General features: G+C 41.9%; 1 protein-coding gene across 5 annotated transcripts in view; it reads right to left on the bottom strand.

The window, feature by feature from the left end:
- WDPCP (WD repeat containing planar cell polarity effector) overlaps nt 1-15,625 on the bottom strand; it is a 278,133-nt gene that overhangs the window by 75,305 nt on the left and 187,203 nt on the right. For all 5 annotated transcript variants that reach the window (XM_073339531.1, XM_073339528.1, XM_073339532.1 and 2 more), the window contains one exon: nt 14,274-14,337. In XM_073339531.1, the coding sequence (XP_073195632.1) occupies nt 14,274-14,337 (64 nt within the window). The remainder of the gene's footprint in view (nt 1-14,273; nt 14,338-15,625) is intronic.

Genomic DNA, 15,625 nt, shown 5'->3' with positions numbered 1-15,625 from the left:
ACACACACACACACACACTGTGATGGGGCAAGGCCAGATGGCTATAGAAAAGTAGTGGGAGATAGATATATTAGCGACAGGCTAAACAAATCCCTGGTACCAGGATAAGTTAAATGAAGCTGCTCCAGGTCAATTAAGACACCTGGGGCCAATTAAGAACTTTCCAGAAGGCAGGGAGAAGGCTAGGTTGATTGGGACACCTGAAGCTAATCAGGGACTGGCTGAAACTAGTTAAAAGCCTCCCAGTTAGTCAGGTGGGTGTGCATGTCAGGAGCTGTGGGAGGAAGTTGTGCTGTTGGAGAGACTGAGTAGTACACACCATATCAGGCACAAGGAAGGAGGCCCTGAGGTAAGGGTGAAGTGAAGCTTGAGGAAGTGGGGGCTGCTGTGGGGGAAGTAGTCCAGGGAATTGTATGTGTCATGTTTCTAAAAGTTCAGCTACCATAGCTGATACTATTAGGGTCCCTGGGGTGGAGCCCGGAGTAGAGGGCGGGCCAGGGCTCTGCCCTTTGCCCCTCCTCTCCCCGATTAATCATTGAGACTGGGAGACAATGGAGACTGTGCAAGGAAGGATAACTTCTCCTCACCTCCCTCGCTGGCTTATGATGAAAATGGCTCAGTAGACTGTGACCTTGTCTCTAGAGAGAGAAGGGTTACGTGAAGGGTCACAGTGAACCTCTGAGGCTAGCAAACTGCGCCAGTAAACATGGGACCCATGGAGACAAGGACAGAGCTTTGTCACAACACAGAGAACATGAAAAAATGGGTGTTGCCATACACACTATAATGAGAGGGATCAATTAAGGTGAGCTATTATCAGCAGCAGGAAAAAAAACTGTTTGTAGTGATAATCAGGATGGCCCATTTCCAACAGTTGACAAGAAGGTGTGAGTAACAGTAGGGGGGGAAATAAGCATGGGGAAATAGTTTTACTTTGTGTAATGACCCATCCGCCCCCAGTCTTTATTCAAGCCTAATTTAATGGTGTCCAGTTTGCAAATTAATTCCAATTCAGCAGTCTCTCATTGGAGTCTGTTTTTGAAGTTTTTTTGTTGAAGAATTGCCACTTTTAGGTCTGTAATCGAGTGACCAGAGAGACTGAAGTGTTCTCCGACTGGTTTTTGAATGTTATAATTCTTGACGTCTGATTTGTGTCCATTCTTTTATGTAGAGACTGTCCCATTTGGCCAATGTACATGGCAGAGGGGCACTGCTGGCACTTGGCCAGTCCTTACTTACAGGCAGCCCCCCAACCTGAAGCAAATACTCACCAGCAACCACACACCACACAACAAAAACACTAACCCAGGAACCTATCCTTGCAACAAAGCCCGTTGCCAACTCTGTCCACGTATCTATTCAGGGGACACCATCATAGGACCTAATCACATCAGCCACACTATCAGAGGCTCATTCACCTGCACATCTACCAATGTGATATATGCCATCATGTGCCAGCAATGCCCCTCTGCCATGTATATTGGCCAAACCGGACAGTCTCTACATAAAAGAATGGACACAAATCAGACGTCAAGAATTATAACATTCAAAAACCAGTCGGAGAACACTTCAGTCTCTCTGGTCACTCGATTACAGACCTAAAAGTGGCAATTCTTCAACAAAAAAACTTCAAAAACAGACTCCAAGGAGAGACTGCTTGGAATTAATTTGCAAACTGGATACAATTAACTTGGGCTTGAATAAAGACTGGGAGTGGATGGGTCATTACACAAAGTAAAACTATTTCCCCATGTTTATTCCCCCCCACCCCGTCCCGTTACTTACATGTTGGCTATGGATGCATATGCCACTTGGACCAATACTCAGCCACTGGATCTGGTTCATAATCCTGGCCACAAAGTAGAAATGGTTAGGATTCTGAATGTCTCTTGTTCAAGGGTGTGCATAAGGGTGTGCCCAATAATTGGCAGGGGCACAGAACTCCTCTAGGCTTGGGGCCACGGTGGTGCGAGTGAGCTCTTCTGGCCCCAGAGGGAGCTGACTGCTTCTCTGGCCCTGGGGGGAGAGCAAACTTCTCCGGCCCTGGGACTGTGGGGGACAGCGAGCTCCTCAAGCCCAGGGCCGTGGTGGGGGCACAGAACGTGCCCCTCCAAAAGCCATCATATTTTTATTTCTAGGCACGCCCCTGCTCTTATTTAAATTGTGGATGACTTGAGGACACGGGAAGAACCTCCAATTCCACTTGCAGGAGTGGTTCTAGTCTTGGATCTAGTGTGGAAGCTAGAGGTGAAAGCAATGGCCCTGCAAGGACAGTATTAGTGATGGCAGTTTGATCAGAGAACCAAAAGGTGCCTTGGAAGGGGGGGAATCTGCCACACAGGAATCTTCAAAAGGATGCCAAAGTGAACTTAAAAGTGGTAAAAACCACCCATCTGAAAGTGTAAATGCTAACCATGTGCAATTGTAACCATCTAAAACCTAAGCTAAAAATTTCATAAAGCACTTCTATTTAAACACAATTTGGACTGAAGGTCCAGAGAGGTTCCAAGTCCATTACTGACGATGGTTGGAAGGAACTGAGCGGCGGGAGGCCCAAGTCCCCTTTCATAGTCTTGCCCATAGAATATTCAGGAACAGTGAGGGGTGGCCCAGGTGGGGAACTGTGAGCACTCCAACAGGTACTGCTAGCTAAGGTCCCATCATCAGAGCTGCACTCACTGGCACAACCCAGGAGCAGGAATATGCAGAGGCTACTCAGAGAACACTTATTTCACATGTAGCAAAAGTAAAACAACTCCTTGTTCTCTTTTATTGTAAAGATAAAAAATCCAAAGAGATATTTTATTCTTGGTCATTTTTCTGCACTCTAACGGCATGCAGGAATGTAAAGGGAATGGAATACTTCCTTGAGACAATGTTTCCAAGTAAAAAAGCCATGGCTATCTCCCAGACTCAGAGAGCTTCTGGTAAGAATAACCTTCTACATCTGGATTTTCTGACACCTCAATTTAGTGGACAAAAACCCTAATGGCACAAGCGAAGGGTAACAGTTCTGGAAGAGGAGCAGAAGACAGAGAGATGAAAAGAAATATGAGAGTGACAGAAAGGAAAAAAGAGGGGGAAAGACAACAGCCATACTCCAAAAACATTTCCCCCCTAATTTTGTAAAGAAGATTTAAGGAACAAAATATCACCTAACAGTATTTCCTCATAAAAATCTCTCTCTTTCTCTGTATGTTACCGTCAGTTTCACAGATCTTCTCCCTTTGTCTCCATAGTGGTATCCCTTACCATGCTTGTGAGCCTTTGGCTTGCTCTGCATTAGCTTGTCAACATTAAAGCATATAGGGACAGACGAACAACTGCTTGAAAAGATGGCTTGTCAAATACTCAATCATCTCCCCCACGTCGAATGGAACCAACGGTAGTATTGAAATGAAAGTACATGAGCGGAAGAGCCATGAGCATCAGAAAAAAACACTAGTGAAGGGGGACTGGTAAAGGAGGAGGAACTGCAGTTCCTCAGAATGAAAGGGAGCTGGCTTTCAGAATCCCGAAGTCTGGATGTTTATGGACCATCTGCTGAACCCAAACACAGGTGTGATTTAACAAGAATGTGGCAAGTGTCTTGGGGCAAAGTAATTAGTTAGACACTTGCTGCAAACACTGTACTTCCTCTGAGTAGAGGAGCCTTAGTCACAAAAGTTACGACGTTTATCAAGATTTAAAAGTTTAAAGACCTGAAGAAGAGCTTTGTGTAGGCTCAAAAGCTTGTCTTTATCACTAATAGAAGTTGGTCCAATAAAAGATATTACCCCATTCCCCTTGTCTCTCAAAAGGTTGATACTGTCAGCTTACCCAAGACAACATCCGATGAAGTGAGCTGTAGCTCACAAAAGCTTATGCTCAAATAAATTTGTTAGTCTCTAAGGTGCCACAAGTCCTCCTTTTCTTTTTGTGAATACAGACTAACACGGCTGCTACTCTGAAACCAGCTATAAATTAGATGGCTCTGGAATGAATCATTTGCATGTATGGCTAGGATCTACTCTCACATCTACAGATTATGGGGGAGATTTGGGAGTTGGGAGCCTAATTGTCCTTTGTGCCTTTAAAATTTCCCCATATATTAAGTTTAGGGGTTCTGTTTTTTCATATAAACTGAATATAACAATGATTGTAGATTTTCAATAATTCATTTTAAATAATGTAAGGTGGAGAGCAATTTTATTAAAAATAAACCAAAAATGGCAAGATTCCCTTAAAGGGATTTTCAACAGAAATTTCATCTTGTAAATTTACAATCCATATTTACTTCCTGTTCATGCTCTCTGTAATTTCATTCCAGTTCATGTAGCCACATGATGAGCAGATTTTGTTTAGGTGGTTACAGTGTTGAAACTTAAGATGTAAACAATAAAATGAGACTGCTTAAAATGTACGATTGTTTTGTTTTTTTAAAATAATGTTTGTGTGATTTTTACTGCTAATGAAACCACCAATTTCCACCCAGATGTATGCAGCTGAGATTCATAAACCTGTAAAACCTGTTTTGTTTTTTTAAAGGAATTTACAAGACACTAAAATATCCAAAACCAAACACTAAAATGATTAAAAATAGAAACCAAACCCCACAATCCCTAATTTTGTACATACATATATTTATATATTATAAATATATTATTTATATTTATATATATATTTAATTATAAACATGTTTTCAGACTCTCAGTCAATGGGTTGCTGGTTCAAATAATGATATTACCCGAGAAAATAGGATTTTCTGTCCAAATTCTCTCCTCTTCTTCCTTCCCCCATGACTAGTGATAACACTACGCTCTTCTCTGTCACCTGGACTCAGAATCTGAACATCATTTTTGTCTTCTCCCTTTTATTCTCCTTTCACATCAAGACTGTGTCCAGATGTTGTTTCTTCCTCTATGAGACCTTCAAGACTCACCCATCCTCTGTGTCTAAATAGTTATAACTCTCAGCCATGTCTCAATCATCGCTTGCCTTGATTACTGCAGAATCTCATGTCTGGTCTTCCTGACCCTCAACGTTGCCCTATACAAATATATCAAAAATATGGCCACTGTGACTCGCCTGTCTCTCTGATTACATCACCCCACTCCTTGAATCACTTCACTAGCTTCTCCTCCATTACATCAAATATAAACTTCTCACATTCAAGTATCTACATAACTTTGCTCCTTCTTGCTCATCCAAACTAATTTCTCATTTAGAGTGACCAGATGTCCTGATTTTATAGGGATGGTCCGGATATTTGGGGCTTTGTCTTATATAAGCGCCTATTACTCCCCCACCTCTGTCCCGATTTTTCACACTTGCTATCTGGTCACCTATTACATTCATGCCAGTGATGCAAATCTTGATACTCCGTAAATCTGATTCTTCCACACGCATCTCCATGCCTTCTTCATGCTGCAACCAACACATGGACTGTCCTCCCTACTGTGATCCATAATTCCACTTGCCCTCATCATTATATGGCTCCTGAGAATACACTTCTTCTCAGGTGTCCACAATAATTAAGGCAATAACATTCAGTCACATCTGCATTCTGTGTATAAGAGAACCACCAAGAGGTGCACATCCCTAAACTGGGTACCTACATGACTGTATTGCTTTAACCCTAGTCCTTCTTTCCCATGTCTCCTCCCTACTGTTTGTTCCCCCCTCCTCATTTTGTCACATCAAAAATTTAGAATGTAAGCAAATGTACGTAATTAGGGCAGGGACTATGTCTTTGTAGGTTATCAGTTAAGTGCATCTCACACTTCTGAGAACTATAAAATAATAGGACAGATTGCGAGCATCCGAAGAACAAGTGAAGAAAGGATAAGGTTTGGAATGAAGAATAGCAAGTCCCCAGAATGAAAGGGTGATGCCTTTCAGAATCCCAAAAGTATGGATGTGCTTGGACCAGTTTCTGAGCACAAACAAAGGTGTGATATAACAAGAATGTGCAAGTGCCCTGGGGCCAAATAATCAGTTAAGAGCTTGCAGCGAATACTGTACCTCCTCTGTGTGTAGGTCTGCCGTGGTTGTCAGGAGAGAGGGGCCTGAGTCACAAAAATTATGATTTTTATCTAGGTTAAAAAGTTAAAAGTTGATACTGTCAGCTTACTCAAGATAGCTGAAAATCAGATGTCTCTGGAACAAGTCTGAGCTAACAAATATTTGAATATGTAGCCAGATTCTGTCCACGTATATAATAACATTTATATCTATTATGTTTAGGGATTCTGGTTTTTAGTTTAAACTGAAAACAATAGCGATTGTAATATTTTTTAAATAATAAAGTTAGGGGGGAAAACAACTACAGAGGATGACAAAGTTCCTTTAAATGTACTTTCAACAAACAGAAATTTGCACTTTGTTTACTGTACATTACAGCCTGTATTGCTCCCTGTTCATGCTCTTGGATTTTCTTCTTGGTCCTGTGTGAAGGCACTCAGATAGTACAGTAATGGGGACCCTATAAGCACCTCAGATAGATAGAACAGCAGCCTGGTAAGTGGCCTTTTTTTGTGTGGTTATGCAGAGTGATTTAACATTGGATGCAAAAAATAATGCCACTAGCCATCACCTTCAGCCCCCAACAAAAACCTCTCCAACACATCATCAAGGATCTACAACCTATCCTAAAGGATGACCCAAAACTCTCACAGATCTTGGGAGACAGACCAGTCCTTGCTTACAGACAGCCCTCCAACCTGAAGCAAATACTCACCAGCAACCACACACCACACAACAGAACCACTAACCCAGGAACCTATCCTTGCAACAAAGCCTGTTGCCAACTGTGTCCACATATCTATTCAGGGGACACCATCATAGGGCCTAATCACATCAGCCACACTATCAGAGGCTCGTTCACCTGCACATCTACCAATGTGATATATGCCATCATGTGCCAGCAATGCCCCTCTGCCATGTACATTGGCCAAACTGGACAGTCTCTACGTAAAAGAATAAATGGACACAAATCAGACGTCAAGAATTATAACATTCAAAAAGCAGTTGGAGAACACTTCAATCTCTTTGGTCACTCGATTACAGACCTAAAAGTGGCAATTCTTCAACAAAAAAACTTCAAAAACAGACTCCAAGGAGAGACTGCTGAATTGGAATTAATTTGCAAACTGGATACAATTAATTTAGGCTTCAATAAAGATTGGGAGTGGATGGATCATTACACAAAGTAAAACTATTTCCCCATGTTTATTTCCCCCCCCCCTCCTTCCTCAGACATTCTTGTCAACTGCTGGAAATGGTCCACCTTGATTATCACTACAAAAGGTCCCCCGCCCCCGCTGGTAATAGCTCACCTTACCTGGTCACTCTTGTTACAGTTTTCGGAGTAGCAGCCATGTTAGTCTGTATTCGCAAAAAGAAAAGGAGTACTTGTGGCACCTTAGAGACTAACAAATTTATTTGAGCATAAGCTTTCCTGAGCTACAGCTCACTTCATCGGATGCATTGTATGGTAACACCCATTGTTTCATGTTCTCTGTGTATATAAGTCTCCCCACTGTATTTTCCACTGAATGCATCCGATGAAGTGAGCTGTAGCTCACAAAATCTTATGCTCAAATAAATTTGTTAGTCTCTAAGGTGCCACAGGTACTCCTTTTCTTTTTGTGGATGCAAACTAACATGGCTGCTACTCTGAAACCTAAAAAAAGCTATTTTAAGTAAAAAAAAAAAACATTTTATAGAACTTGTCATTACTAATTAAACCACCAATTTCTGCCCAAATGTGTGCAGTCAATCTATATAACAGGAGTCCAGGATTGTCCTTCTCTCTCTCTGTGTCATTTTGACACCTAGAATGTGTGTTGGGTCCGGGTGTAGAAATGGGAAGTGCTAGAAGTAAGCTGAAAGCTCTTTTTGTTTAGCACATCACCTGGTTCAACCATCACTGAGATTCACAGTCTGTTAACATTCTACTTTTTAAAGTTCTCAGCCATTTACACCCGATGTTTTCCAAATTATGCCTATATGACAGCACAGGCTTTCACCTCATATTCAAATTAACCTACCAAATGGGATTTTACTAGGAAGTTACAAAACACTCAGTTAGCCAAAACCAAAGAGTGAAATGAGGAAAAAAGAGAAACCAAAACCCAGATTCCCTTACTACGTATATCAACGAATGAAAACAAAATGATGTAATAAAACTCTTAACGTGATTGTAACAGATTTTTTTCACATAATCAACCAAGAGATTATCACGTCAAATATCACATTACCTATCAGAAACAATCAGGAAAATAGATTTTCCTGCTGGCTATCAAGAGTACGTTGAAATGGCTGGCTTTTACCATTTAACAATTTGATTAGTTCCAAGAGCTGCTTTTTATGCTCATCTTTGCAATTTATGCAGAGCTAGCCCTCAGTGAGCAGAAGTCATCTGAAACACTGTTGTGCATATGTCTATAGGATATTTCTGGGCAAAATTCCAACATTTCTTCAGAAATTACTTACACTTTCCTCATCAGTGTCTCACCCAAGATCTGACACTTTTATTAACGTGTCGGTTCCTCGGGTTTCTGCTACCTTTGGTACAGCGGATGGCCTTTTGAATTTTCAGCAGCGGAGAGCTGGAACACACTACAAAAGGATTTAAAGCTAACAACCCTTATATCGCTTGATCTTTTCTGTCATAGATTGGATCAGTCATCATCCAATAAATGTAACAGTTATTCATGATATATTATGTCCTCTTCAATTTTACTTTCTTTTTATTGAACTTTGTGGAAGTTTATATAATTGATGGATTAGTATGTGACGTGGTGCTAGGAGCGTTGCAGAGGAATACAGCAGTGTCTGAATGTGTGTTATTATAGCATCATGTTAGTGATGCTACAGTGATAGTTGAGGAAGAAACTTTCAGCAAGAATCCCTGTCTTCAGATAGGTTTCAGAGTAACAGCCGTGTTAGTCTGTATTCGCAAAAAGAAAAGGAGTACTTGTGGCACCTTACAGACTAACCAATTTATTTGAGCATGAGTTTTCGTGAGCTACAGCTCGTCTCTAAGGTGCCACAAGTACTCCTTTTCTTTTTGCGAATAATTTCTGTGGCTTTGGATTTCCCAACTGTTGTATGTTTAAAATTTCAGCCATATGACTGTTACCTAAATGTAAGTATTGCTTGTTTGGTTTTTATAAATGAGCATTTTCACGTCACTGAGTCGTGAATAAGCAATGAGAGGCTTACTTTATATTTTGATGGGGGATTTGAAAGAGAGAGGGAGGATCCTGCTTCTTGCATAGGGTTAGGGAAAGCATATTAGGCACTAGGAACTGCAGGGAAGGCAAGGACACATTATAAAAGGATGGATTTTGATCCCACTGGTGTAAGCCAGGAGTAACTGCATTGACATGTAAGGCATTCCACTCATGTAAAACAGCTGTGAGATCAGACTCAGGCCCCAAAAGAGCAGGTATGGGGGAGGGTATTGCTGGAGTAAAGGGAATGAGACAGAGAAAAAGAAAAGATGAGAGCAGAGCATCAACTTGATGTGGAAGGGGAGAAGGAGCCAGTGGATAGGTTTGGAAGGGGAAGGGATACCAGAGCCACTAATGCACAAATGTAACAAAAAGTACATTACAAATATACTCAAATAATAACATGGGCCCAATTCAGCTTTCACAGACATGGTTAAAATTGCCATTGACTTCATGTGTAAGCCAGGGCAGAAATTTGCCCTGAGGGTCTAATTTAGACCAACAAAAGGAGGGAAAATGCAAAGTTAAGCCCTCCATTGTAATATCTTCTACTGCTATTGAATTGTGTCTGCAGCTTCCCCAGGGCAAGTATGGGAAGAGAACACCACCACGACAGCTCTCAATAATTGTCAAAAGGCTCAGAATAGGCTTTCTGCTATTCTTCCAGTCTCTAAAATAGCTAGAGGTCTACATGTCTTCAGTGTTTGTGTTGACAGACCATCCTTCACCCCAAAAGGGACTAGGTTTGATGTTAAGTGGGCAGAATTAACACCAAAAAAGGACCTAATTTGTATGAATGATCTGAAATAGGCATGAAAAAGAGGGGAAAATTATCTTAATTTAATATTGATCTTAGTTGGAATAACTTTTGGTTTTAAGTCATCTCAGAAGTGCTGTCAACAGGAAGCTGCAATCTGATGATATGAAATTTTACACATCTGTAGGCTGAATTAGAGATACAAATACAAAAACTGAGCACTCAGGGATACCATTGGGCAGATTTGTGTCAGTCCCTGGAAAATGTCACATGATGCAATTGGGATAGGTTACAGTAAAGCCACATAATGGAAAGTATGTTAGTGACTGCATAGTTAAGTTTGCTTTTCAGGCCTGGCATGAAGTTTGTGAAACTATGCCATGCTACAAGCTAACAAGATGGTCCTATGGAAATGCAAGTGTATGTTTACATACAACATCCCCTAATAAGTCAGCAGTTAAACAGGATGTTGGAACCAGCTCCAAGACGACAGTGGGAACTTGTTTTGAAGCCTGCATAGTTGAACTATTACAATTACTCTGAGATTGTTCTTTCATTTGGTAGATAACATCATATCATAAAGAGTCACTATGCCTATGAAGCAATCCCATTTTAGTCATTTTAATTTAAAAAATAATGAAAGACAGCAATCTCTATTAAGGGCCAAAAATGATCTGGTTTCCCATGGATGCACCAGAAGTGTAGCTTCACTTGTGAACCCCAAGCTGCCTGACAAAAATTTGTGGCTGTGGTTGCTTCTTCTCTGGGCAAAAAGTAGCAGAGAAAAGAACAAACCATCAGCTTGATAGAGTGGACTTTTAGAAGATTAACTCCTTTTAATGTTAATTAGAGATGAGCTAAGGAGAGGATCTTGGACATGGATCAAATTTAGGCTAGAGTTCCAGGTCAAAACTGCACCAGATCTAGGGTCAGGTTTAATGTCACCAAAGTTTCACAAATTCTTTTCACAAGATTTCAGCCCGGAGTGGCAGACATGTTTCTAAATTACCAGCCCTTGTGAGATTTCTGCAATCCTGAATAGTGAGCCAGCAGCTGTTTTGTTGAAATCTCCAGTATCTTGGGGCTAAATTCAAACTAGTCTGGGAAATGGGCCTCTTCCACTTTAAGATGCGATCTTGAACCAAAACTACATAAACAAGTTCTGAACCAGGAATTCCAGTAAAGCCTCACTTGTGCCTCTTGAAAGATAAGGGTGGCGCGCAGGCCTGGAGTAAGGCACAGGCCCTACAGGGACACAGACCGCTCTGGCCTTTAGAGTCACACAGTGACGTCGGAATCAAAGGCTGTGATCCAGGGACAGCTATAGGGTGACCCCTTGGGGGTATGCCTAGAATGCCAGATTGCCTAAAGTCAACCCTGGTGGGGAATATGAGTTGGTTTGGATTAGAAGTCCCACTGTGGACCCAATCACCTCTAGAGTTAATAGGAATTTAGTGGCTGAAGCGCCCCTAATAAATTGAAGATATGCCCACAAGTACCTCAGCTGACTGTTTTTTCAAGAACAGCATCATTTCTGGGAGATACTACAATAATCAGTAACCATAATGCTGTAGCTGAACAGAATCATAGGACTCAGCGGGCTGAGACAAGACCTTGTCTACACTGGATTTTTTAACCACTGGTGCAGTTACTGTTTTAAGTCTGGGTAACCTTATTGGTACAAGCCATGTTTTACACTCATGTTCTGCATCTAGATTAGGGGTTTGCACCATAGCACCTACATTGGTATAGTTACAGCAGTGGGTAAAACCCCAGGGGAGACAAAACCCAAACTGCACGGCTAGACAAGGATACTTCTCAGTGAGTTTGGAAATCACAGCTTCAGTTAATTATACTGATAACCAATTTAACCAATGGGCAACAGAGGCTGATATCATAAGCCAGGTGGAGGTAGGAGTTGATATTTTGATAGTGATGATAGGTAGAGTAGGGATAGGCTGTGAAGGACCTTGAAAGTAGCAACAGAGAAGGGGGAGTGGAGGGAGGCAAAGAGAAGGGGAGCATAGACAAAGCAATGGGCTAGCAAAATGATCTTTTAGCAGCATTTTGAATAGATACGAGTGGGGTAGATTGCATTTGTCGAGGTCGGAGGAAAGGATGTGCAGTAACCAAGACATGATATGATGAGAGCTTGGATGAGAGTTTTAGCCATGTGGATGGATAGGAAAGGTCACATCTTAGAGACGCTATGCAAAAAGAATTGGCAAGATTTAGACATAGCCTGGGTGTGAAGACCTAGAGTGAGGTCCAACGTGGACATCCAAATGAGAGAAATGCATGAGACAGAGATGAGCAATCCTGCACCGATGCAAAATCCAGCGATTTTGTTCTCACTTCAATCTTGTCTGCACAAGGATAAAAGGTATGTAAAAAAATTCTTTAAATTCTGAGGAGGATCCAAGGGTTCACCTTGGCCAGCTGAGATGTGCTAAACTGACTGTGCTTGTCCTGACTACACTACAAATGTAACACGTGTTAGTTAACCTTTTAAATAAAGCACCCTTTCAGCTAGTCCAGACGAGGCCTTACATGGGTGTATATCAAGTCACTCCACTGAAGTCAATGGACTGGATTCTCCAGTGGCCAAGTTCACTTTGCGCCACATACACTGACTCAGTGTAAAGCAAATTTAAAGTGTCCAGAGATTTGGGTTGGAGAATACCCCATGTAAGGGGAATCTTCACCAGCACAAACCTGGTGACTTCTTCCTGGGATGGAACTCCCCCTTCTGGCACAAGGAGGAAGGGGACATGTTGGGGTGGGGGGTATCAGAGGAGTAGAAGGGATATGGTGGAGCAATTTTTTAGTGTGTGGGGCCTTATGCCTTAAATTACAGCTGTCCCCCTGCTGATTTAGTGTACACCATGCCAGATGGTTGAGAGTCAGGAGCTCATGACTGGCTCCCTCTCAAACCCCTCCCCCACCTTCTATTGCAACCAATCTCTGCTCCGGCACAGCGAGAATCAAGCCCAGTGGAGTTAAATTGGTGAAAGTGAGAGCAGAATCATTTCCCAAGCCTCTCCATGGTTACAGATCTCAACACTGCTACATCAAAGTTTTGTGCAGAAAAGGTTATATTATTGAGAGAGAGAGAGAGAGAGAGAGATGAGATGAAAAGAAAAAAAACACGGTTTCGAGGGGATATAAATAATTACAAAAATATGTAATGATTTCCCTAAAAGTATGATATTCCCATCACATTCTTTTGATGCATACTTAAAAAAGTTTATCACAGTATACACATCTTTCTAATTAGATGGAACAAGCCAAATGATTAGAGCTGTCGAAAAAAGCATCAAAAGATTTACAGAACTCTTTATATAATTAGAGAGGACTTTTTATAACCCATAGAAGAAGGATTTAATTGTGTTATTTAACATACAATTTAAATATCAAGATCAAACTAGCAGGGCAAGTGACTTAATGGGATAAATAATATTAACATCTAGTGCCAAAGCTTAAACAACAGAATGTCTTCATTATGCAAAAGAGTCAAGCAAATGAGACTTTCAAAGGGCTTTTTTTTTTTTTTTTTTTTTAAAAACAAGCCCTTTCCCTATTGTTCTTTGAAAACAACTAAATCAGCTGCATAGCAGCAACATGCTGAGAGATGAGGAAAGAACTACTGGCTTTGTCCATCTGACCTCACTGTGACATTGTGGTGCAAGATCTTATAAAACAAGAGCCTCCTGCAGACCCTGCACATAGGACCTTTTAAGAACCGGTTAATTTTACTTTTGTAGCTAATTAAATGGGAGGGCGAAAGAGTGCACAAAATGTAAAACTGCTTGGGTTGACGTTGCAGCTTTGTTGTTTTAAAAGTACCTGAAGGAGCGTTCATAATTTGTCACTTTCCACAGAAACCTAAGAGACATACTGAGAGCATTCAGGATCCCCAGGATACGGTCTGCTCTTGTGTCCTGGCCTCTGCAGCTGTACTTCTTAAAGGAATGGATTAGAAACATATAAGCTTATTAGAGTGAAAGATGACATGCACCCACATCTGACACAGCAGGAGGAGGAGGAAAGTTCAAGAATGTATATATTAATTCCTGAAAAACATAAAACAGTCTTGAGGCCCTGGCAAGGAAAATGTCAGCAACTCAAAAGCTACTAGATTGCTATTGACCAGTTTCATGATGGCAAGTAGAATAAAGCCTTCTCCAGTATGTGTCTAAGACTGCAAATGACACTGATCCTTTTTAATGTGCACAAAAGCTGACAACTAACTCATCTCAAGAACAGCAATCACAAAGCCATCTACAGGAATGACTCACCATAAACAGGTCACGAGCACCTATGTCAACAGCGAGCAGAAATGCCTTTTCAAATCTCTGATACCTGCAAGAAAAGGTGAAATGTATCATTTGCTGAGGAGGAGAACACCAGTTTGAGAGATCCAGCATGCTCTGTGTTAATGTGCAGATGAACTGACAGCTCGTAAAAATCAATGAGGTGTGCTGCCCCTGCTCCAGTTCTCATCTAAAACATATATTGCATTTATTATGAATCCCAAAAAGGGAGGCCCCAGGTGACTGGTGAAACCATTTGTGTGATAGCCTGGAGATCACAGAACTATGAAATATGATGATGGCAACACTACTGAGCACTTTCATCTTCTAAACATTTGAGCAAACAATCAGCATGTTTTGATCTAGTTAACGTCAATGGGAATTGAGGGTGTTTAGCATCATACAGGATCAGGACATAACAAATTAATCCTTATAACAGCCCTAGGAGCTAAGTAGGTAAATATTATTGGCCCCAGTCATGGTAAAACCTGTGAGAGAAAGAGCTAGGGGAGAAATCTGTGAGAATCCCCCCAGAAAAGACTAATGTACCCACCCCAAACCTGTCTGGAATCCAGGGGTCCATGTGGAAGGTGTGTGTCATTGCACTGGCTCTGGACTCTGGCAACCTCCCTCCAGCCCACTCCCTGACAATGCAGTTCCATTAGAGTCATGCTAACTCACAGTGACAGACTCCAGGGACCCCCTAGAGCAGTGGTGGGCCATTCCCGGTCAATGGGAACCATGGCCACTGGGAGTTGCGGGCGGCCGAGCCTGTGGACGGTCAACATAAACCAACGGTCTCGTGGCCCGCCAGCAGATTACCCTGATGGACCCACCACTGCCCTAGAGGCCGTGCTATCTTGTCTGGGTAAGCTCCACAGGGCTGGAAAGGGAAGCGAGGCAATAGAACACCCCCTGTCCCACAGACTCTTCTCCCTACCCAGAATGGCCCCTTTTCTAGCCCACATCTCCAGACTTGCTGAGAGTTCTCTGCAGGGTCTGGTGAAGAGGAGAACAGGGCCATAGAGGTGATGGAGCCTCAGTTCTGCATGGGAGAAGAGGGGAGATCCACAAGCAAAGGGTCCCCTCTGAATGTGGATTTAGAAGGCAGAGTGTCAGCCCGTATCCCCCTTTTACAGCGCGTGAGCTGCCTGCCTACAGAAGGAATCTGTATCAGCACTGGGATCATGATTTCACTTTTGGTTCCCACTCCTATATTCAGATCACTAGTCCAAGTGTTCCCAAACTGTTTCAGAATGTAAACATTTTAATAGAGAGACTGCCTTCTGGACAGTAGCCTCTCCCAAATGCAATCCCATGGACCACTTCCTTTCTCA

Source organism: Lepidochelys kempii, chromosome 3 (assembly GCF_965140265.1).
Source record: "Lepidochelys kempii isolate rLepKem1 chromosome 3, rLepKem1.hap2, whole genome shotgun sequence".
Lineage (NCBI taxonomy): Eukaryota > Metazoa > Chordata > Testudines > Cheloniidae > Lepidochelys > Lepidochelys kempii.
The sequence above is the reverse complement of the archived record's forward strand: the minus strand, read 5'-3'. Positions and strand labels throughout refer to the sequence as shown.